At 39.9% G+C, this 24366-nt stretch overlaps 1 protein-coding gene across 13 annotated transcripts in view; it reads right to left on the bottom strand.

Annotated features, from left to right (window-relative positions):
• The window catches only part of PLEKHA5 (pleckstrin homology domain containing A5), a 211389-nt gene that overhangs the window by 50210 nt on the left and 136813 nt on the right, over nt 1-24366 (bottom strand). For 8 of the 13 annotated variants that reach the window (XM_074357663.1, XM_074357661.1, XM_074357667.1 and 5 more), the window contains 8 exons: nt 19798-19898; nt 16808-16923; nt 16501-16518; nt 12669-13136; nt 7010-7475; nt 4387-4470; nt 1475-1594; nt 603-656 (listed from right to left, as the gene is read on the bottom strand). In XM_074357663.1, the coding sequence (XP_074213764.1) occupies nt 603-656; nt 1475-1594; nt 4387-4470; nt 7010-7475; nt 12669-13136; nt 16501-16518; nt 16808-16923; nt 19798-19898 (1427 nt within the window). The remainder of the gene's footprint in view (nt 1-602; nt 657-1474; nt 1595-4386; nt 4471-7009; nt 7476-12668; nt 13137-16500; nt 16519-16807; nt 16924-19797; nt 19899-24366) is intronic. The other 5 variants (XM_074357653.1, XM_074357656.1, XM_074357662.1 and 2 more) reach the window with 3 other exon arrangements.

Raw genomic sequence — 24366 nt, 5'->3', positions numbered from 1 at the left:
AGTGTCAGCCCTTGTTCATGAACTTCTACTCACACTTCTGAACATTCACCTTAACCAACCACACGCACTGGCCCCACTGAGGGGATGCCAGGAACTGAAGGTCACTGTAAAGCTGCTCTACACAGCTGAGCAAAGACCAGATACTGGGAGGGGAGGGCGAACAATTAAAAATATCTTCATCATGCATCTCACCCATCATTAAGCTCCCCTTTGGGGAAGAGAACACACTTCACCCACCTCCTCCTCCTGGCCTCCAACAAGGCATTCACAGCTTGGTGTCTATGTCTTAGGTCACCTCCAAGCTAATACAGTAAGCCTTAGTGAGTGCAAGTTTTCTTGGGACAAGAAGGAAGGACTCTATTAAGGGTCTCCCTTTCTGGAGACCCAGCATTTATACCCCACCTCACCTCCACAGCTGTCCTTTCCACCTGTTTATTACGGTATTTCTGAACCCTGCTGGGAGGGATTTCTCACTCTGCCACTTGTAAAAGCCATGCCGTTAACTCAAAACAACCGAAACATCAGAGTTGCCTGAAAATTCTACTACATTCAAAACACGAAAACGTAACGTATGGTAAGTAAGAAAATTCTTCAAATCCCACCTGATGGTCCAAATACATGGTGTTCCTTTGAAGATGATGTGTAAGGATTTCATTCTAGTAGGCATCAACCAAGAAAGAAAGGGACAGAGAAAGAGGGTGCGGAATTCATGAAAAGGTCAATTTTGAAATACGAAAAACAGGTAGTTCGCCACAGCCTACTACATCACAGTACACAGCCACTTTGGCGCACATGCTCCCGTGTACATGGTGCGGATGACATATCAAATCATGACAGAACTGCACTTAGTTTCGTAAGAAATTAAGTAGACATGCATATAAGCTGAACATTAAGCAGAAAAAAATCCCTCAAATGGCTTCAGCAGACTCAACGTTAGAAGCTTTTTTCACATGTTAATTCTTTTCTGAATACAGGACTACGGCTTTGGATGATTCTCATATAACCAGAGGCTATTAAACCCTTTGAGAAATGTTTATGTGTGTTCATTTTTTTTAAAGTCAAGAACAGAAGAAATTTATGTTTGGCATTTAAAAGGCAGTTATTATTAAAATGATAATCAGTTCTCAACTGATTACGGGAAATTGCAGGACTCGTCAATGTCTGTCTGACCAGAGGAGGAAGTTCCGGTGTTTGGTGAAATGACAGCACTGTTTCGGAGTCTGTGTGCACTTCCTTCCTCTTGCCCGAGAGCTGGTGGGTGGGAGGCTGAGAAGAAATGCACCCTCACCAGTGTTTTCCTTTAATGATGTGGGAACAAGTGAATTCTCAAAGGGTCAATAGGAGATCCAGATGCTGTTGCCACAATGGGGGGATGGCTCATGCGCGACACGAATGATGCTGACCAGACCGGTTAATGAGTGGCTCAGGGCACGTGGCAAGAGCAGACGACACGGACAACCTGCGCGTGGCTGACCTTTGGGCTGTGGGCCTCCAGCTTTAGCTGCATGAGCTGCGCTAACGTGTGCTCCCGGACACTGCTCAGCTCGGCCTGCTGCCGCCTCAGCTTTATAAGCAGCAGCGTAAGCTCCTCTGGCTGAAGGAGTGCAATTTAAGAATCCAAATGGGGGGGAAAACAGATTAATGGTTGTCTTAAGTGACAGACATTAAACCCAGATTTCCTGGCACGTTTCCTCCTATGCTGACATCAAACACAGTGCCTGGGCACCGTGATGAGAGGTCCTACATACATGCAAAGGTATCTAGAGAAACAGAAGGAACAGTGTTACTTTGTATGGTTCAGCAAAACAACAGCATATTAAGGCATCCGCTCAGAACTCATGAGAGAATATTTCAATATTAAGTATAAAAAAGTGCAATGCCCCCCCAAAACCCCCAAACATTATAAAGGCTCATACGTAAGAGCTATTAAAAGATTATTCTTAAAATATATCTTAATGAGATGTTTGTAAAATGACACCTAAGACTTTTACAGCAACAGAACAATACCTGCATGTCCAAGACTCTGTTTTAGCGAATATACGGTAATTAGAAAGAATGAAAACTCATGCAAAATGCGGATCATACCTCTACGTCACTAAGCCCAGTCAGTACCTGGGACCTATTCGTTGCTTCCTAGTTACGTTTTTAAAATGTGACCGTTAGTGTTTTCACAGGGCATTTTATATCAACCAAAAGACCAGTTTTTATTTTTAAGAAAAAAAAATGTATTTACTACACATGTGCACATAAAGCCTCCTTCCACACTCTGCAGAGGGCAGAGAACCTTCTGGTGCCTGATTCGTTACTAGGATCGCTGAGGGGAATACACTTTCAAAGGCAGATAAAATTCTTTTCACAGGCCAACCCGACAGATTTTCCTTTGTTAGAAATGCAGTAGAAGTGTGATCACTGGCAGTCTTACAGGCCATAAAATATTACTTGGTGTTTTTCTGAGCTTTCTTTTGATTAAAAACTGCAGACGGACCACAGGGAGACGCTCCTCACTTCAGGGCTACGGTGCATGCTTAAAACTTCCAAGCCAAAAAGCGTTCCCGAGGCTGACTCGTTTTGTCTCCACCACAGCACTACACTAGCTCTCTGCTGTTCTGTTCCTCGGCTGTTGATCTTTATTTTCCACACATACAAAAATATTTTTAGGGACACAAATCATTTGTTTAAATTGCAGTATAGCTGATTTGTAATATTGTGTTAATTTCAGATATACAGCAAAGTGATTCAGTTATGTCTACTTTTTTTCCCCAGTTATTTCTCACTATAGGTTAAGACATTGAATCCGGTTTCCCGTGTTATACTGTAAATCCTTGTTGCCTATCTGTTTTATGTATAGTAGTTTGTATCTGTTACAAATCATTTTTAACTGGTATCTGAAGGTACATTAAAAGTTACTGCCTTCAAGAGGAAAAAATCTATCAGAAGTAAACCATAGTTACTACGGGACTTTTCAGATACAACTGAGTATTTATACATAGGAGACAACAGGCTTTTATATTAAACCGTCCAAGAATGTGGGTGCATGTGTGCGTGCGTGACTTAAAGAAGAAATTTCTAAATAGGAAAAGAATAGCTGCTTTTGCTGATGCCAGCCACATCTCAGGACCTCATGACTGTGGGACGGTCCACATCTTATGACTGTATCACACCAAGCTCTTGAGGTCTTGCCTGGGAGAAAGGAGGGTGGGGGAACGGATGAGACAGTCTAAGACCCAGAATGATATTTGACAGAAATATTAAAAGAAATCCTGAAACTCTGGTTCATTAATTATGGAGTTAAAGAGATTTTCAAAAGGAAGAAAGATTCCAATAAGTTTGCTAGACATTCAAATATGAGGCCAAATAAAAAGAGGCACAACTGACTCTTCCAGGAGGAGGTGGTAAATAAATTATATCCTAAATACCCACTAGAGGGAGCAAGGTAGAAGAGAAAAAGATTTTAATATGATACTCAGCATTATCTTCTGATTAACGTCTGCCTGTCAGAGCAACAGTCTAATATATGAAAATTCCAACATTAAAAAATTTTCAGTTTTAGTCAAGCAATATTTATAGCCTTTAATAAATAAGCCATAAGTAGATTAAAGCCAGAAAGTTTTCCTTATATCTAAGCATGGAAAAAATGAAATAAAAGAGTATCTGGAAAATACATAAAAGATGAATTTGTTCTGATTACTGCAGGAAGAGAATTTTAAATAATGAACAACTATATAGGCCCTCAAATCATACCTTTACAGAAATTGAGACTACCTACTAATATTGGAGCATAGTTCCCCAGAGAAAAGAATGCCATTAAAGTAAAACGAAGTGATTAAAAAAAAAAAAAAAGCCATCCTTCTCTTTAATCTGAAGAGTAACAGCGTCCCAGTAACTCCTTCCTGATTTGCAGGTAAATTACACTAACGATGAAATGATCATGGTAGGTGCTTGCTTGAACCTAGTGTTTGCATAAGCATGTGAATCAGTTCCTTTTCTGCTCTGAAGTCGCTCATCTATATAAAAATCCACAGCAGAAACGTCTTCACAGGCCTGTGGTCTGCCTACACATACATGGCTGTTTGCTGGATTTGTTCACCTAACAAACGACTCCAGTCTCTATTTTAAGGCTGAGGGAATTAAGACCCAATGAAGTAAAGAAGCCCAACCAGGTTATACAATAAGAATCTTAGATTTAGGAAGGTAGACGCTCAGTGAAGGGTACCAGTGAGACAGTGAAATGGCCATGACTCCAAATTCCTCTGATGAGCATCTCTCCCACCAGAGTAGTAAGGGGTTTTCTCTGAGAACTCAAACTTGGAAGCTACGTCAGATGTGCGCCATCACGGGTAGCATGTAAATAAAACATGATATGGTAAATAAAGACATCTCACTCACCGTCTTGCCTTGGAGGCTCTGGGGACTAACGGACTGTAGAGTCAGGCCAGCTGGCATCGACCTCCTGTCAGGCACATAGATGTGCTAGGAAGATAAAGGCATAAGATGAATTCTGTGGTCAATGTTGTTGATGGGAATTATATTATTAAATAACATTTAAAACTGCTGTGGGCTGTGGGCAGGTGGGTATAGCTCAGTGGTAAAGCTCATGCTTAGCATGCACAAGGTCCTGGGTTCTACCCCAAGCACCTCCACTGCAAAAAAAAAATTGCTATCACAGCTTATGAAAGAAGGTAAGACACTAAAACGAAAACTTCTGGACTAAAATGCAGATGCTGGTGACCAGAGTAATTCTATATGGTCTGGCTCAGTGGTTCTAAAACTTACTGATTTTGGGACCTCTTTACATCCTTAAAAAGAAAATTCAGTGACGGGAGTGTTTTTTTTTTTTTTTTTTTTTAACAGTTTTGCTGATCTCTTTAATGTCTGGCCAGATTTTCCTATCTGTATTCATTCTGTTGTGATAATTTCTTTTAGTGGAAGGACATGAAGAAAATCCACCTTCGATATATGTAATATGAAAAGGGAAGAGAACCTGAGTCACCTTTTTGGATAGTTGCAGATGTTCACCTTTGATATTACACAAGTGCTTGGAAAGTGGTATCTTCTTAAAGGTTAGTTACAAAGTGGTATCTGAAACCATGTCAATGAACTTTCTATATTCTGTCACATTAACAACCACGGTCTATTTGCACTTTAAATGAATCTTTACCCACCCATGATTTTGGGACATTAGACATTGGTCATGTGGGAAATACTGGCTCGGGAGTTATGCAGGTGTTCCAAACATTGACACAGATCAGGATACAAGATCAGTAACTCATATTTGTTAATACCATCTCTGATCTTTAAGCACTGGAAAGCTGTCAAGCTCACGATGGCAGATACAAGTTCTCCAAAATTCTAATTTTCTCTTGAAAGCTCAAATGTTGTCATCGGTGACAAACACTGTGGGTTGTTTTCCTGGAAGTGACAGGCTAACATTTCACTTTGAGGAAGTGTCTGTCAAATACCAGATTTGAACAACTAAAGTTTGTCATTCATTCTTTCATGTAAAAATGGTATCTCATGAAAAAAAAAAAAAGAGCTAGTTTAGCTTGCAACTCAAATAATCACTTAAGTGTTTTTCCCTGAGACAGCCATTAGAACTTTGGTATGCAACAGAAATGCTTTAAGCATGTCTCCCGCTTCACCACACAGAATATTAAAATGTTACGTAATGAAAGGTCAAGATTGAGTAAAATGATCGTTGACTGTTTCATCAAAGGAATTAAGTGAAACTGCTACTTTATTATTATCATCAAAATAGTTTTGAGCTTACTTACTCCCTGAAAGGGTCATGTGGACCCTCAGGTACCGCCCCCCACAAGGGTCCATGGACCCTACTATGAGAACCATTGACCACAGTAAGGAAGACGATAGGACGGTTTGGAAGAAAAACTGGTCAATGCTGGAGAAGTTTTTTGGGAAAAGGAGTAGACATTTATGGGACTGGAAACTGAACAGAGGGCACACATACATCTCACATCTGCCAGTGAAACACATGATAAATTTTGGCCAAGAATATGAAAAATACTAATAACGACGAGAACATTTTTCAACCGTGCACTAATGAGCTGTATTAGATCAGATCAGCCTTTGAATATACGAGGTGACAAAACACTGAACTTTGTTACAGTGGAGTTCTAAGTGAGCCTTTTTTTTTGGGGGGGGGGGAGGGTGAGGCAAACCAAAACTTCCTCCAAAAGAAAATTCCTGATTGACTCATTAATTTTTAACCAATGCTTATTTATGGAAAAATCGAGCAAATGCTTTATGCACTGATTTAACTGACGGAGTCAGTCAATCACAAGGATGAGAAAAGATGCTTTTTAAAACGGTACAGAGCAAGAGATTCTTTAGCATTAAAAAGTGGCAAAAAAATTCCTTTTCACTTTAGGACAGAGAACCGGCTACACACAGGGTGACAGCGTTGTGAAAAGCTGCAAGGCACTCCGGATTCACTTCAGAAAATCTACCTAGCGATGCTTACACCATCGTAAGGTTCAAATTAAAGCATGATCTCTACTTATATTAATTTTTTATAAACTATATATACCAGCAAGCATTGTTACCCTAATATTAAGCCGGGTACCTAAGGAGGTATTTCAATATGCCACATATTCAGCTTGCTGGAAGGCCAGGTTAGCACTTCAATCTTAGCAAAGAACAAGAAGAGCCTGACACCTGACTGCAGGTGTGCTGGGAGAGGGCGGGTGCAGAACTGTCAAGTGTGTGAAGGGCCAATCAAAACGCACGTGGTTTTCACCTGCAGGGAAAGCGATCAAGCAGAGAAGAATACAGAACGCATCTGCTCCAGAGAGACGGCGCGCTGCGAGCTTTTCTACCTGAGATTCTGACCCCGTGGAATACTCTTCCTTAATTTTTAAAACAAAGGAAGAGCTGGCCTGGCGTACCCCCTTGGCCATTTTCTTCTCTCCCACATTTACAAGAAAGGGCGGTGTCCTGGAAGTAAAACACAGCACCCCGAAGCGGCAGGTCACCGCAGAGGAGGGAGTCTCACCTTGGGGTGATGCGCCCTGTGCCTGCGGTCTACGGTCACGTCTCCTCTCTGAATCGGGGAAGACACCTCGGACCTGTAGGTCCGCTGAGGGGAGTAGCCCTGATAAGCACCCATGGAGCCGTGCGAGGGCGACGTGGGGATGGAGTGCATCGTCTGGCCGGAAATGTTGACCATGGCTTCCGGGCCGGTCAGGCTTGCGTGGCGAGGCAGGGTGCTCTGCTTGTTATACACCTGCCGCTGCTGCCACTCGTAGAGCTGCCACATGGTGTCATCCCTCATCGACCGCCGCTTCTCCTCGGCCCCGGGTCCTGCGCCCCTGTCGTGAGCGGAGGGGGTCACGGTGCAGATACTCTCGGGCCGGGTCTTGCTGTTCCTCGGGAGTGTTCGGTAGCCTTCGGGGTAGCGGGCCATCATCTGGGCTCTGTGGCTTGGCATATTTCTCGGCAATGTTTGGTAAGAAATGACTCTAAAATAAGAGAACAAGTGGAATGTAAAAATGAAGGAGAGAGTTGTTCTCCAGGCCCTAAATTACATTTTTTGTTTTCTTCCAGTGGGTGAAATACATATTTAGGACTTGTTTCTTTTGAAAGATCAAAATAATCCAAAATATTACAAGTGGTTAATGAACAGATTTTCATCTTTTTTAATTAAATTCAATTTGATGGTTTTAATATACGAAGTAAACAGCATCTATGTCATTTACAAAAAAAGACTTAATTCTATACGATGTACAGTTTGGTTTCAAGAAGGAAGACTATTATACTAATCTCAAGTCTGTCTTCATATCTTAATTTGTTTAAACACTTTTTATTGAGTTATAGTCATTTTGCAATGTTGTGTCAAATTCCAGTGTAGGGCACAACTTTTCAGTTATACATGAACATACATATATTCATTGTCATTTTTTTTTGCTGTGAGCTACAGTAAGATCTTGTATACATTTCCCTGTGCTATACATATATATATAATCTTGTTTATTCTGCACATGCCTGTCAGTATCTACAAGCAGGGTTCCTGCGTGTGGATGGGAGACTGGAGTTTCTGAGTTGCTCCTACAGGGCCTGAAGACAGGAAATTTAGGACTGCAGGTGGTGGTGGTCTCCTGTACCATGTCTTTCTGAGGGGACGACTGTTTATGGGAGGCAGTACATGAAGCAGTACATTTGTGGTCTGAAGAAGTAATTTTCCTTGATGACTTTTCTTAATTTGAAAAAGAAAAATGACTGGAAGCTCAGGCTCAAAATTTAACTGTTTAAAGACAAAATACTCCAACATGACAATATTTCAGATACGAAATTGCAGTCTCTGGAATTTTCCAATGTTTTACTATTAGTAAACTTTACTATAGTACACTGAGGGGAAAGTAGTTGATCATAAATCAGGAGGGCCAAGCTTTCACTCTTGCTTTCCTACTAAGTACAGGACCTTAGATGAGTCATTTACACCTTCTGGGACTGAGAGAACATTCGTGTGTGTGTGTGGAGGAGAAACCAGAGCCTACTCCTTTTAATGCTTGGGGTTAAAGGAAGAGTTCGTGGACCAGCTGCAACTAGAATGCAGGCCTCTTACTTCCTTAAGCTGGACTCTTTTCATTATGGCAATGATTCCCAGACTTCTAGATTTAATGAAAAAAGCAAGCTAAACTTTCAGTTTTCAAAAATTTGCTAAAAGTATGGTAATCATTAAAAAAAACTTTATTATTCTATTGCAACGATACAATTAAAGACAATCCCAAATTAGGAAAAGTATAACCTTAACGTGCTAGAGACTTTCTGCTACCAAAATCTGGCCAATTGAAACTTTCTGAGATTTGGTTTTCTCCTCTAGAAGACGATTTGATTACAAAGTTATAACTCTAAAATCCCAAGTCTTATTTTGTACTTGACATATTTCCAATTCCTTTAACCATTCCCCTCAAATAAATTTCCTTCATTAGGCTGATCATCCTTCAGCTTTTCAATGTCTTCACTGAAAACAGGCTAGCTCAAAACTGAAACACCCCCAACACACACACACAGCTCAGCTGTCTGATGACTTCGGTGCTGGAGTGAGGAGGAAGGTACCCAGTCCTCTGACATAAGCAGTATGAAGAGTTTCATTCTCTGCTGCTTTCTCTCCATGTATATTTCCTATTGTTCCCCTGCTTGGTCTCCCTTCCTATCCCCACCTTCTCTGTTAACATGAAAGCCAGAAACTGGAAAAAGTCCAGCGTTGGCAACCCCTCGGCTATGTGCTTAGAAAGCGTGTCAGACAGGGGCAGACGATTCCATCCAAGAAATTCTGCCCTAGTACGAAAGCAATGTACTCCAGCATACCTTGGTTCATCTGGTCGTACATAAACTCAAGAATTATTATAGAGACCTTAATATGAAAAAAGGTCTGGATCAGGCACTGAACTATATCATAGAAGCATATACTCAAAACATAAATAGTATTAACTTGATATCCTGTTTGGAAATCTGTAAAAAGATCACTTATAATCATACAAAGGAGGAATACACACTGTCAATCTAAAACACATGAAAAACTGCATATGAACTAATGTTTAAATTCCAGTTCAGAAAATTGGATTGCACAAAACCGTTCTATCAAGGCTCTGAAGCATTCACAGCACGTGAGCCGGACCCTGTGGTAGAGATGGATATTGAACTTGAAGCGCCATCTATCCTAGGATCATTGCCGGCAGGCTGTTTTCCAACTATGGGTGGCTAATGAGGGACTACCAGGTCTAAAAGCCCCTTCTGCCACAGTTGGGACTGCTCTGGGGGGAATTTTGACGGAAGATTTGGTGATCATCAAGCAAGTTTATTTTTATCCCATACACTTTCCAGCATTCTGAGACCTGTTTTGTAAAAAACTACAGTTTCCGTCAGGGGTTTTCCCCAAAGAAATTCAAATTAAGCAGAGCGTGATTTAAGTGAAAGCTTAAGGCGTGAACACTGTGGGTGCCTTCCTCAGGTTCAGGACTCCATTCAGCAGCAGCTGCCTGTCAAACACCATCAGCACCCTAACCCGTGATGCTGCCACACAGAACAATGGCTTCCGGGGCCGAGCATCTGAGCGGGGCCCGACGCTCACAAAGACTTTCGGGCTCTGTTCACAGATGCGGGGGTCAACTACTTGACTAAATATTAAGCCTCTTTTCTTTCCATCACAACTTTAGCAATAAAAGCACACCTTTCACGAAGTTTCACCAAATGAATTGCACCAGGTATTCCTACCATTTCGCTTCTTTCCATCAATAAAAATTATCTCATGACAAAGCCTCACAGCTATTTTTTAAAGCGTGAAGTTCATATAATAAGGTGGATGATCTATTTCAGTGAGCTGAACGGGACGCCAGCCACGGAACTCAAAGCTGGAGGAGCAATGTGGAGAAAACCTGAGCTCAAAATAACCTAAAGACCAGCCTTCAGAAGCTTGCTGGTCTGCAGTGAAAAGAAAAAAACTCACGGAAAAGCCTTTATGTACGTTAATTATGGCCACCGAGGGACCCAGAAGTGCCTGGAAACTAACGTTATGCTCAACAATTTAAAAAACTGACTCCCAGATATTGAACCCCTTTAACTATATACTTTTTAACCTTAAGAAAGTATGATTTTATTTGAGGAAAAGTGATTCCATCAAGAAATAAGATTTTATTTGCCGGGCAGAGATTCAGCAAATCTTCTGGCTGGGATTTTTACCATCATTTCCCTGAAAATGATTACTTTAATAAGTACTTCCAAAGATCCTTTCATTTCTGCCCTGCCCAGAACTATCTCTGGCTTTTTTTCTGTCTAATCAAATTTTATTTTTGAAACTGCATCTGTTTTTCACAATCGTCCCTTGGGAAAATTAGAAAAGTGAGCACTGAGGGTGAGGAGAAGGCCATGGAAGCGAACAGCATCACAGGAGGCTGGTTTTGGCTGAGCTGCACTCCTGAGAGCAGAGACTGATAACCGCACAGGCCAGAAGGGCAGTCTGACACCTCAGGAGGGCCACTGTGACAAAAGCTCCTCTTCTCTTCATCAAAACGTTAGTTAACGTCATTGTTTTCTGGTTTCCTACTACCAAGAGGTAAGAGTTACAGTAACTCTTCACTTAATTGTATGTACATTAGTTCATTAAAGTACTTTATAAACTTTGCCTCTCCAGGTTCTCCCCTAACAACAGAACACTTTTTCTTATCTACAGGCACTTCTTACCTCTGGCCTTTATTTTTGGTCTCCTTTGCAGGCCACCCACCCTCATCCTTTTTTTTTTTTTTTTTTTTTTTTTGTCTTTAAATGTGAATATTCTTTCTGGTTTTCCCTTGGAATCTTTATTTTATCCAGCCTCCTGCTGAACGAATTTATCTACTCTCATCCTTAAGTACATCTGATATAGTGATGACACCGCAAACTTCATTCAATCCAGATCTCTCTTGGGAGATACAGACTACGGGCACCTCAAATCTAACCTGTCAAATCATTATTTTCTCTCTTCCCAAACCTTTTCTGTGCAGTGAAAGGCACCAGACAAAGCTGGATGACAAGACCAAAGAGCAGGGCGTCATTCCTTACGTCCCCCAGCCACACGAACTAGACCTGAGTGAGACTAGCTTGCCCTCAACTAGTCTTGCCAATTACGTCGTGGATACACCCCCTTCCCTCTGCTCCTTTCACGTATTCCAACCATTTTTAAACTTCCTCCAGTTCACTCTCCAGATTTTGCGGCAGGAGTGGTAATTTCTGAAACATCAGTCTGCACACATCTCTCCTGGCTTCTCTCTCCAGCCTGCCTCCTCACTCATCATCACAGCAGTTCTGCCTACGTCAGACTCAGGCCTTTGGATTCCTTTCCGAGCTCGCTATCAACTCTGGAGGTCTGCACATCTAAACCAACGTCAGCATACCATCCTTCCTCCAGAGAGATTTTCCTGACCCTTAGATTGTGCTGGTTGTCCCCGAAACACGTTCTCACAGCATCCTGTTCTTCTGTCACCATGTACTGCACTTGTTTATTTAACTTTTTCCTCCACTAGACTAAGGGCCTCTGTGAGAACCCTGGACTGTATCTTTTCACTGTTTTACTTTCTGGCCCCATGACTTCTATACAGTAGTTATACAATGAATACGCATAAGAACAAGTGACAAGTGAGTGCATGAATGAATAAACGCTTAGATGAATAGATATAATACTCAGTCATATGCATGTTGAGTTTAAGAAAGCCAAGGGAGGAGACTGAGAACTAGAGAGCATACGCCTTGGCGGTCTCCACATTACTTGCCTCCAGAGAGCTCTGCGTTACAATGGCTGCAGAAACTGATGGAAGACAGAGCAGGGTGGTGGGGAGTGAAGACAGGTTCCCACTGTGGGTGTGTTGGGGTGTGTGTGTGTGTGTAAAGGGGTGAGTCTTGCTCCCTTCCTTATGCTGAACAAACATGATCTGTACCCACAGCCTAGGCCTCCTCTCGTGCTGGGCCAGGTAGGATGACTCCTTGCCGTTTGTAACACTGAGAGACAGAGAACAAACACTTATATCCGAGTACCACGAAGAAAAGATTAGTAATGAAGCCGTAATATCTAAAACACAACCTGAATTTAATTCTCTGAATTGGTATCTCAGAAATCAGTCTCTAACCAACAACACAGGAAAGAAACCCGGGTTCACAACACATAACAACAAGACACTTACCCCCTGGTTTCCTCCTCGTGACCTCTCCCCTTCTGCAGCTTAATCCACTGTTCCAGCTGTTGCATTGAATTCGTCCTCTGTATGACTCGATCCGCCTCTGTGTGTAAGGGCCCTGTGTTTGGGTGACTGCCCCCTCTAAGATCTGCCAGGCTAACATTGACTGTTCTGTTTTCTGAACTGTTCACATTGACTGGCCTGTAGTGTCCAGTCTGACCCAGGCATGTTGGCCCGCTCTCATATTCAGATGACAGAGAATTCAACTTTACACTATTAATTTTTGTTAAAGGTCTATCTTGGCCATCCTTCTGAAATCCATATTTTTCAGCTTCTAATGCCTTTTTTTCTTCATTTTTGCTCATTTCCTTGTTTTTCTGGTTATTTTGGACCTCTGGCTTAATTAGCACTCTATGGTTGGGAAAGTTATTGATTTCTTTAGTCGGTGCATTTTCAGATGTAATCTTATCCACTCTGAAATCAGAGAAGAAAGCCATAGAAAATCAGATGAAATAATGCATATGTTGTTTCTGGGACTCGATCTAGGAAAAACATAAAATTACCTTTGACCTCACCAAAAAAACTTACAGGGTCACAGAGGACAAGTCTGCACAAATCCCTAATGTCGTGGTATAAAAATTCAAGTACAACACCAGAAGGTATATAAATACAAGGGAAAAAAAATTAAACATAAAATATACAGTGTATACAGCACTGGAGGATAAAAAAGCAATGAGTGTCCCATCCCCACCACTAGAAATCTGGAAAGAAAGCAAGTAAGACAGCCCTTTGACAGTGAAGCCACAAACATCCACACTTAAAAGACCACAGTAGCCAGTCATTGGAAATAAACAACATGGTTCCCAGCCAGGAGGGTTACCTCATCATGAGACAAACATGACTCTGGCTTGTGGAAATGGAAATTAGATTCTGATGCTATCAACGATCTGCACCATATGACTGACTGACTCTTTGTGCCTGTTTCAAGAGGACCTGCGTTTCGGTTAAGAGCTCCTGCAGCCAGACTGCATGTGTTCGGCTTACAGCTCTACCTCTTACAAGCTGTGTCTCGGGCAAGGCGCGCAAGTTTACCATGCTTCACTCTCCTCTTTGGTAAGTAGGGAGAACTGTGGCACCAAGGTGACAGGACTGTTGTGAGGACCAGACGAGTCAGTCAGTGGCTGCAACAGACTTTATTACCACTGTCGTTCCATCTCATCGAGCAATTCTGGATTAGAATCTGGCACCCTGTGTCCATCTCCCCACAGGAAGAATCTGCTGCTTAACAGTGTGTGCCTGGGCCACCAGACAGTTTCATTGCTCACCATGTCGGTTGCTATTTCTAGGTCTTTTGGATGAGAATCAGCTTTCCTGAGACCAGTTGCTTCCAGGCTCTGACAGGACCAAGCTGAGTGTCTGAACCTGCGTGAAATTGCCAAGATCACACCACTCTGGGAGGCCTCTCAGGAACTGACCAACCTTGTACGTTTCAATACATAATAATGCTCCTATTGGAGCCTAAGTGTGGTATTGCTGCCAGTTTCAGTGATGTGGAGGGAATACACAGCCCATACATAGCATATACAGCCATACAGAGACATCTAGTTAGGAATACGATCAGCGAGGAGGAAAAAAAAAAAGAAATGGGACTATTTTTCTTGGAGTGAAGTTATGGACTATCCACATTAGGTTAGATACAACTCACAGCTGCTAGACTGGAAGCAACATTAGACACTGGGAAAGTGTGTTAAGATACGCTATCGAGCTTTTTTCCCTTGGAAAGATAAAAGTCAGAGATTTACACTAAAACCACATTTATCCTTGCTAAATTCAGGAATGAGGAAGATTTCTAAAAACTATCAAATATCTGAAAAGGCTTTTTAAAATTAGTTACCTCTAGTCTACCTAAAGCTATTATTTTAAATTGGAACCACAATGACTTTTCCCTCTGTTTTCCCCAAAGATAAAAGAGATGTAATCAAAAAAGACACACACTGACTTTTTTCTTTAAATGGAGCCAAAACTGATTCAGAAATGTATGCTAAGAAAACATAAATAATGTAAAACTTGTGATCTAATTTTAAAAAGTGACATTTAAGTAACTGTAGAACAGACATGCAAATATAGAAAATGAAAATAACGGGCCTGGAGATGGAACTTTTCAGAGAATGTATATTATAGTTAGATTTTTAAAATGCCATCAATGTCTGCACACTAGGGGACTATGACATTGTAGTTCATAGGTTAAATACTTTATAAATTTAGAAGAATTGAACTATCTAGTTAAAAACTGGACGTTCTATCTCTGAGGTGATATGCCCTGGTAAATATTTTAAGTATTCTGGCCATATAGGAAAGGGAGACCATTACCTGAAAACCAAAGTAAACAAAATCTCCCCACACTTATGAAATGAAATATTACAGTAATTAGGTACCTTCAGTTTGAATGATTAAGACTAACAGGGCAGGATAAAAATGTCAACAGCCAGAAGTAGAATAAAAGACATAATTTCTACAAGATAATGGTGACTGACACCAGGCTGGGCACATAGGTAGTGTTCAATAATTACTGCCTAATCAAGCAAATTATATCAACACAACTGGCTAAAAATTGCTATGGGCACATAATCAACAGACAGTTGTCAGAAGTCAAAACAAAATACTGAATGGCATCTTTATCACCATAAATTATGAACAATTACTAGTTTTTAGAGTGGAAAACAGAAGAAAACAATACTGAACTTCTCTAGAAATCACAAACACATTTTAATTATTACACTAATTTCTGCATTCTAAACAATTCCCTGAAAATTTACTTAAGTTACTATTACCTTAAGATTTTCAGTTAATTTTTTTCACCTACAAATTTTCTCTAGCTTTCAGTGTTAATCACCTCATCTTCATGTCCATTCTGGTTATTTTTATACATGGAATTCCAAAAGCAGATTTTCTTTTCATTAGCTCTCAACCTAGAATATGCATATGGTTGGGGTGGTTATCTTACAAATAGGTGTCCAGAGTTCAACTTTGGGCCTTCTTTCCTTTTCCTCCACACTGTTTGCTACCTCTAATTACTAGTGATTAGTTGATTTGGAATAGATATTCTAAAAAATAAATGCAAATTTACTTATATAGTATCAACTTGAATCTTTAAACCACCAAGTCAAAAGACTTTATTAATATGTACACTTAAAAAAAATAGATGTACACCGTAACAATCCTATAATATCCTGAGAAGAGAGAAAAAAGATCAAAACTTGCAAAGCAGCATCTTCCTTACATAAGATTTGTGCTCAAATGTTGCTGACTGGAATAAAAATTTAATTGCATCATAGATCTTTCTTCAAATTATAAGAATATATATAAAAATTTAAAGCACATTATTCAGCTGCTATTTATGTAGTTTTAAAAACAGGTTTCCTCTCACTAGTTCTTAATATAGCTGAATATTAAAATGATTCATATGTTAAAGCAGGGGGGAAAAATCACATTTAGATCAATTTTAACAGTACATATTTACATGATCAAGAAATCCGAGTACTGGAGTTTTGCAAGAAAGAAGGTAGAATTCATCAAGAAGTAGATATACTTAGAAAGAATCTACTTGCTTGATGAGTGATTTTCTGGAGACATTTCGCCATAAAACAATCAGAATTCACCAGGAAATGCCAAAGAAATGAAACGTATCAAAAATTTTCATTCCAATTTATTAAACTTCAAACACATACATACAGCATAGTATAAAATACTATGAATCATGAATATAAATTCTAAGATTTAGAACTTAAAAAAACACTGTCTTGTGTAGTTTTAAGGTAACAATGAAAAATGTACTTACCGGAAATTAAAGGTAATTCTGTAAGAAGAAAGAACATTCAGTTGGAATGTTAGGATTCTGGGTTCACCTAAGTACAATAGGTGAAAATGAATAGAGAAGGTGGAATAAAAATGCAGGTGGTTATCTCAAACTAACTGAAGGTGTATTAATTTAATATAGAACATGTATCAGTCCTTGCTTTCTGAGGAAGAAATGGTTTCATATCATGGCTACTAAAATGATATGTATTATGACAATGACACACTTGAGAGGCATGGAATAAAAGATGTAAGTGGAAATCACCACCACGTCCCCTACAAGCCTTTACCTTTTCACAGGTTCTGTCTGTACCAGGGCAGCATCTAACATAGCTTTCATCCACAACTCCATTTCCTTTCCTGTGTCAGTGCAGAAATAATAGGTCCGCATGTTTGGATGGGCTGCCTGATTGAAAATGACACGATCATTTTAAAGAGATACATGGGATCTGCGAAAGAAAGAGAAAGAAAATTAAGTGGTTCCCTACACGGGTCATTACCATCAAATTTCAAAGGACGCAGACTCGTCTTACATACGGATATAGAAACGAGTGACGTAAGAAATACACAATTCAATCTTGAAAAATATAAACATATTAAATTTTTTCCTAACTTTATCATTTATCTTTTTCTTTAAAAAAAGGTGTACAGGACGGAGAGGAGACAAGAAACACACACTGAATCATCCCTGTTCCGTGCACACATCCCTAGCAATTTCCATTTACTGCAATTCACACCTCTCTGTTCAAGAATGTTCCAGAGTAACTAGCAACAAAGGTAACTGAAATATACATGTTATAGCACTTCCCTCTTGTGTTAGCAATTCCTTTAGTCCTCAAAAGGTGCTGCTGTTAAAGCATCTTGCCTAATCCTTATAGACACCCCCCCCAAAAGATGCACAAATGACCCCAAATGGCACCGCCCTTTAGCTTTTCATCTCAAGTTTCAGAGTTAAAATGTAAATACTTTAGGTTCGAGGAAGGAGGGCTACGTTCCTGGTAAGTAGGTTTCCTTCTTTACAGGGGTTCAAGCCTCCATCCAGGAAAACATAAGGAAAATAAAATAAAGGTGCCACAGAGGGACTGCTCCCCAAGCGCTGGGTGGAGCCCTGGGCAGCAGCAGGTGCTGCAGGAAAGCAGAAAACAAAGGGCGAGGTGGGAAAGTTTGTGGGGGAAGCATTCTTAGTTTCCATTTAAAAATGCCTGCGACAGTTCCCTCTTCGACCCTGACAGACAAGGAAAAATAAACAAAAGCTATTTCAGCACAGAGTAAGGCAAGAGGAGGAGTACAGAGGATGCAGTCAGTCTGCTAACTCTGAAAAGGAGAGGGGGGACCGTCTGGAGCCACGCATGTTACTCTGAGATCTTGACCATCCACCACTGCATCTGCGATGTCAAATTAGCTTCTTCCAAGTCTCTTTCAGAAGCAGGATAGAAATTAATTCAATCAACACAGTGATCAAATTAACCACAGGGCCAACAAAGCTCACTTGACCACGTACAGGATAGAAAACTATCTACGGAAATCACGCAAAAGCAGCAGCTCAAGTGCTACATGTTGTTACGGTGACTAAAACCACCACTGCCAGTCACTGGGCTGTGTGAGTGGGGCTTTGTTCAGAGAAATGGATCAAGACCACTGCCCATATCTGGGGTCAATGGGAGGAACACTGGGCTGGTGCAAAGATCCAGTTGTAGCCACGGCTCAAGATACTAACAAACCACACCCAAGCTCGTCATGGGTCAAATGGGAATGTCCATTAGAGGACAGCAGCATTCTCCATCTTGCCGTAAGTTCCACAGTTTTGTTCAACAATTGTCTAGTTTCTACTTACCACCATGAAGGCAGCAGCATCAGTGCCAACAGACTGAGCAGTAGAAGTGGCTCACAAATTCAGAGAAAACATCGCAGAAGATAGAATATGGAAGAGAAATTATTATCCTTGTTACAGATAAAATGAAAATTAAACCAAATAATTAAACTGACAATATACTTAACATGCATGGTCACTTTTATTGCTATTTTAATGTTCTTTTTTTTTTCAGAGTCTAAACTCAGCAAAATGTCCTATGAAAAGTACAAATTCAATAAATATTTGCCAAGTTGACGAGCAAAGAAAAAAATTTAAACCCATCCCCAAATAACAGTGTCAGTATCACTGAGTTCTGCAATGTGCTTTAAAAAGGTATTATTTTAAGATATCAGCATTAAGCTTTACAGTTTAATAAACTTTTATAAGTTATAACATCTTAAAATATTTAATTCTGTTTCTCTGGTTCATACTGTTCATAACATTTATTGAAATAGGTGGTTTGAAACCAGCAGCCTTTGCTCAGACACCACCTTCTCCCTGAGGCCATCCACCACCTCCCATCACTCTGCCTTTCCCGGTCTTTTCTCCACAGACTAATCATGTACACATTAATTAGCAAAAACTGTAAATCAGCTGCAGTCCTGAGTAGTCTTTACAAATGGATAGGAATTAAAAATTGAATCAACTTTATAATGGTACAAACAGTTTCACTGTTAAGTAACAGTGAAATATTACCCTATTTCCCCTCCTTCTCTTAAAATGAAAATTTTACATTAAACCTTTTAGAGTTCTTAATTTAAAACTATCTTAAAAAATAGGTGACATTGATTTCAGCCATAATCATAAAGCAAAGAATGCAACATGGTTTTTGAAAACAAAAAATAACCACCGTAGCACGAAAGTGGCCTCTCAGTTGCAGGTGCTCAAAGCGGCACATCAGAGGTGGGTGCTGTTAGTCAGGGGAGGGGGCTCAGGTCTGCTTAGATTTAACGTCTCAACTGTAACATTCTCTCAAAAGGACCTGATGTTCATGGCGTACTTAGACCCAAGAACATCTCTGCAGATATTCTGTAAGATCATGAAGGCACATGCATTATGCTGCAAAACACACTACCCCCAAATTTATCATGAAAAAATTCAAACATACAGTAACCTTTAATGAATAGTAGTACGATGACCACCAGGACACCTACAGCTATATTTACCAATTATTAGCATCATTTTAACATGTTTGTTTTATCTGGAACCATGTGAAGGCAGAGACATAAAGACACCCGGCCCCTAAGTATTTGAGTACATGCTTCCTAATGAAAGGGACATTCTCAACTCTAAGACAACTATTATACTTAAAAAATAAAAATGATGATAACTGAAATGTCTTTTGGTAATAAATCCATGGTCAATATCCATTTTTTTAATCAATGCAATATTCAAATACGGAATAAAAAAGTATGACTATTTCCTTACCTTAAAAGCGTATTTGCGATTAATGTGATCCTCGGAGGTGAGCATGGCTATCTGAAAACTAGGTAACAGTATGCTTCCCAGAATACCCTCTTCTTTCTCATCTAAGATATAATTGAACATCCGATTAGAATTTTAAATTCTCATGAAGCAGAGTGAATTTTCCTGAAACTTACTGGGACTGCCCTATTTTAAAGTGCTTCCCATCCTGACCCATCCCAGAGCCCTCCCTTCTCTTTCTGGAACTTCACCACTGCCCCCCGTCCCCCCAGTACCTCTGATACACTGTATGTTTTAGTTTTTTATTTATCATCTCTCTCTCCCCAAGAGAATTTAAACTCCCTGAAGACACTTAGAACAATAGAAGTAGATGCTCAAAAATTTTTGATTAAATATATATATACACAAATAGATATTTTAAATTGCGCTATAAAAATTATGTGCTTTTTAAACATACATCCTTGAAGGGTTGTTTTTACCAGTCACTACGATACACAACACAGTTATGAGGATAAATTACAAGCCTATAAGGCAAACACATAAAATACACTAGGAAAATGACAAAATATTAATCTTGGCACAGTATAGATTCACATTATTAACTTGCTGCTTGGGGGCAGAGATGTTTATGAAACTTGAAATACATAGTACGTTGTTACAGAGCCAAAGATGAGTCAATAAAGCTGTGCATTAGGCTGATAAACTCACCAGTGAGAATAACCATAAATGAGAAATAATTCTTTTTATTATGCTTGCTGTGTTTTTTATTATTATAAATTTAACAAGGGACTTTATTTATTTTTCCCTCATTTCCAAAATACACGGTGAAACTTCAAAAAAAAATTGCATTAAGTAGGTTACTTCTATAGCATTTCCCATAATAATGGAATGAAATTTTGCTTTTACTATACTCATTCAGATGTAGTTCACTGACACAAGAAAGAATGAACAAAAAATGCAGATTTACTCTAAAAGGTAAAAAAAAGAGGTAGAAAGCAGTCATCAATTTAAAAGAATGAGTCATGTTCTAATTTTAAATCCAATTCTATGTTTATATAAACAGAAATAGCTCATGAAGGCATCTTTATTAAAAAATCATTTTTTAATCAAATAATGCATTCTTCTACGTTGCATAATAGGAAAAACTGACTTTCCTAAAGTTACTTCAGAACATGCAGAGGCAATGCAGCATGAGGGTGACCTCACTGGATTGTCGTGGACTGTTTCCCAGGCAGATATGGAGTAGCTGTGAGAGCCTGGGCAATTTACTGATTCTGGGTATTTCAGTTTCATCAAATATAAAACTGAGGAAAATAGGACTTACCGCAAAAGAACTTGCTGTGAGGGTTAAATGAGTTAACAGACATAATGAACTCAAGAACGCGCTCAACCCACAGTAAGTGTTCGATAAATACTGCCGTTATTACATCAAACCAAAAGCATATAAAATCTTCACCTGCCAAAGGACCACCCTGGGTCCTCTGCTAGATTATTGCAATGTTCCTAATTTTGGCACTCTTCTTTTTAGTTCTCTATCAAGCCTGACCGAGGTAACTGTCTTACTTTCTATTACTCAGAGAGCCTTGGACACTACCAAGCCAAGGGTGGGTACTGAGTGACGTTTGTGGAACGAATGAACTCCCCGTTGGGGGTGGGGTGGCAGACCTTTAAGACTGCACAGCAGCCTGAACTTCCCTCTGCCCCATCCTCCTTCCCTCCCTTCTCCGTCACAGGTCCTGGTCCCAACAATACTCCCCAGTAAGCCTCATGTACACTGAGCACCACAGGGCTGCTTCTTGGGGAACACAATCTGGGACAGGAACCATATGAATCTCAACATTTTAGTGGATTCAAGCGACACTTCAGATCCCCCATTTCTTCTTCTGCTTTAAAGACTTTGGAGAACAAGACAAGAGATACACACAATTACAGCTGGGTAGATGGTCAACAGCTTACAGACCAGAATACTATCCTTTTCCGGTAAGAATACTGCAATACTTTGTTAATGGTTTCTTGGCTTCTAGTTCAAGTGCTAGGGAGATTTTCCTAAAACTGACACTTGATCTTGGTATGATTTTCACATTCAAGATGACTTTAAATTCATTAGAATGGCAAACAAATGCCTTTTGTGCCTCAATCTACTTTTTAGCCTTTACTCTTGCCAGGTCATCAGAACATAATCTTCATTCCTAAGCCCTGTGTGTAATTTTGCAACCACGCCATGCTCACTCATGCTTTGCACATGCTAAGTCCTTTGTCAAGATCATCTTTACTTCCTAATCCCTTCCTTGCACAGGCCTGGTCAACACTCCTTCAACAGAACTGAACACTGTAACATTCTTTCTCAGACTCCTTCAGCTAATCTGTGAGTTCCATAAGGACAGGGGTGTGCACTGTTAATTTTTGCATCCTCCTACCTAATAAGATGTCTGGCGCATCAACAGAGCTCACTGCTAGCTACCACCTTAGTCTAGAGCCAGCATCACTTCTCCACGGTCACTCCTAACTCTGTTTCCTTCCTTCCCCTCTATAATCCATTCTCTAACAGCAGCTTGAGTGAGCTTTTCAAAATGTAAATCAAAGCATATCACTCTCATGCTTAAAAATATACAACTGCTTCCTTATGGCATTTTGGGCAGAATCCAGATGCCAAAAGAATCCTACATTGGTGTGATCTCCCATTTCTCCCATCCGTCTCCTTCCCTACTGCTAACCCCCCAGCTTGGTACACTGGGTTCTTTCTGTTCCCTCAACATCCCACACATACTTCTACCTTACAGCCTCTGCCCGATTGCTCCCCATGCCTGGAATACTCCGCTCACTCTGGCTCCCCCTGGTCATGGAGATCTAACATGACCTTATGTTGCTAAAAGCACCTGTCATGGTCTTGTTTATTTATTTGAGTTTATTTACTGCCTTCCTGTCCTCTCTAGATTATAAGCTTCACGGAAGCTTTCTTTCACTGTGTTTTTGAATGGAATGAAGCAGGTCCTGCTCAATAAATATTTGTTGAGTGAATTACATCTCATGGTAAGTTTTATCAAGGGACTGACTATAGAAGAGAGCAGTTTCAGTGCTTCATCACAGTGCTCATGGTATGCCTGCTATATTGTGAAGAACAGTGGCTTCCATCTGGTATTGGATGCTAACCTACTGTAAACAGCAAGTAGCAATTCACTTATTCTCTCTCTGTATTATTTTCTGTATCTGTAAAACAAAGACCAATCTGTCAAAAAAGTCTGACAGCACACTATCTGTTGGTGTATCAGATGCTTTGAGACATACAGAAGAAACGAATGGGGCTGCCGTATTCAAGGTAAAAGAGAAGGCGCGATCTGGGTAGGGGCAAAAACTTGTGGTTGGGAGAACTGTCTGGGTGCAAATCCTAGCTCTGAGACTTGCTAGGTGAGACTTCAGGCCAGCAAGTGGATCTTGCTGCCTGTGGTTTCCTCTTGTGTGAATGGGCATAATAAGATTTCCCATCTTCTCTGGTGGTTTTGAGGAAGAGATGGAATAGATCATACAGTGCTTAGCATATAGTAAGTAATCCAAAAATTATAAGCTATTATGCTCATCTCATTCAAATCTGATAGTTTTTATTTAAAATCTGGTATTTCCTGTTGATAAAATAGTGTATAATACAGTATACTTTTTTCCAACTCCAACCATCTGAAGAGCACAAGTCAGTTAAACGGTATTTCTTTCCTTTCTATACTTTCTCTTTTATATTCCTCCTGTCTGGGTAACTGTATTAAAATTAATAAGTACCCTGAATGTAAAATGCATGTGGTTAATAATAATATGGAATCTCAAAACTCAATGTGGCTTCTGAATTCACCTTTACTTTTTTCAAATTAAAAGTTTTCTATTTTTAATAAACGTGATGAGAAAGCACCTTTCTTTCCACGAGCAATAATAATAGCAAATTATAAGGAATTTGGTGTTCTTTTTGTTGCAAATTAACATTAAGAAATTTCTGTATGAGAAGCGGTAACAAACACTTTCTTGCTCTTATTCAGAGTTCTAAATAGTCTATAAAACGTGCTGAAAAAGAGAGAGAAGTACAAATCATAAGCTCAGGAATAACGTCTGAGTTACAAATCCTGACTTTCCGAAAGAGTGGGAAAACCTTTAAGGAAAATTGTAGAGTAAACCTGGCACTTAACTAAAGATAATACCACAACTGCAGCCTGGCCAACATCTCTATGACAAAAATGAAACTTTATAGGTTTGGTTAATTCTGACTCAGCAGTACTTCTCAACCACAATATGCAGTAGGAGGGGAAAAGGTGAAAACAATTCTATCATTTCAAAATCTGAAGGTCAACATACATATATTTGCTTTGCTAGAAGACCACAGAAATCTACCATACCTTTTTGGGACACCATCACAAAGCAAATTTTCAAACTGCTAACTGGTTCTGAAATCTTGTTGTATTTTGTGACATACTTCTCTAGAAAAGTTACAAATTATTAATCATGCATTGGCAATCTAATTCTTCAGTGACTGTTTCCAACCAGACTTTAAAGTAGGGAAGGAGTGATTATCCAGATTCATGACTTTATATCGTA

The sequence above is a fragment of the Camelus bactrianus genome, chromosome 34, assembly GCF_048773025.1.
Source record: "Camelus bactrianus isolate YW-2024 breed Bactrian camel chromosome 34, ASM4877302v1, whole genome shotgun sequence".
NCBI classification, from domain to species: domain Eukaryota; kingdom Metazoa; phylum Chordata; class Mammalia; order Artiodactyla; family Camelidae; genus Camelus; species Camelus bactrianus.
The sequence above is the reverse complement of the archived record's forward strand: the minus strand, read 5'-3'. Positions and strand labels throughout refer to the sequence as shown.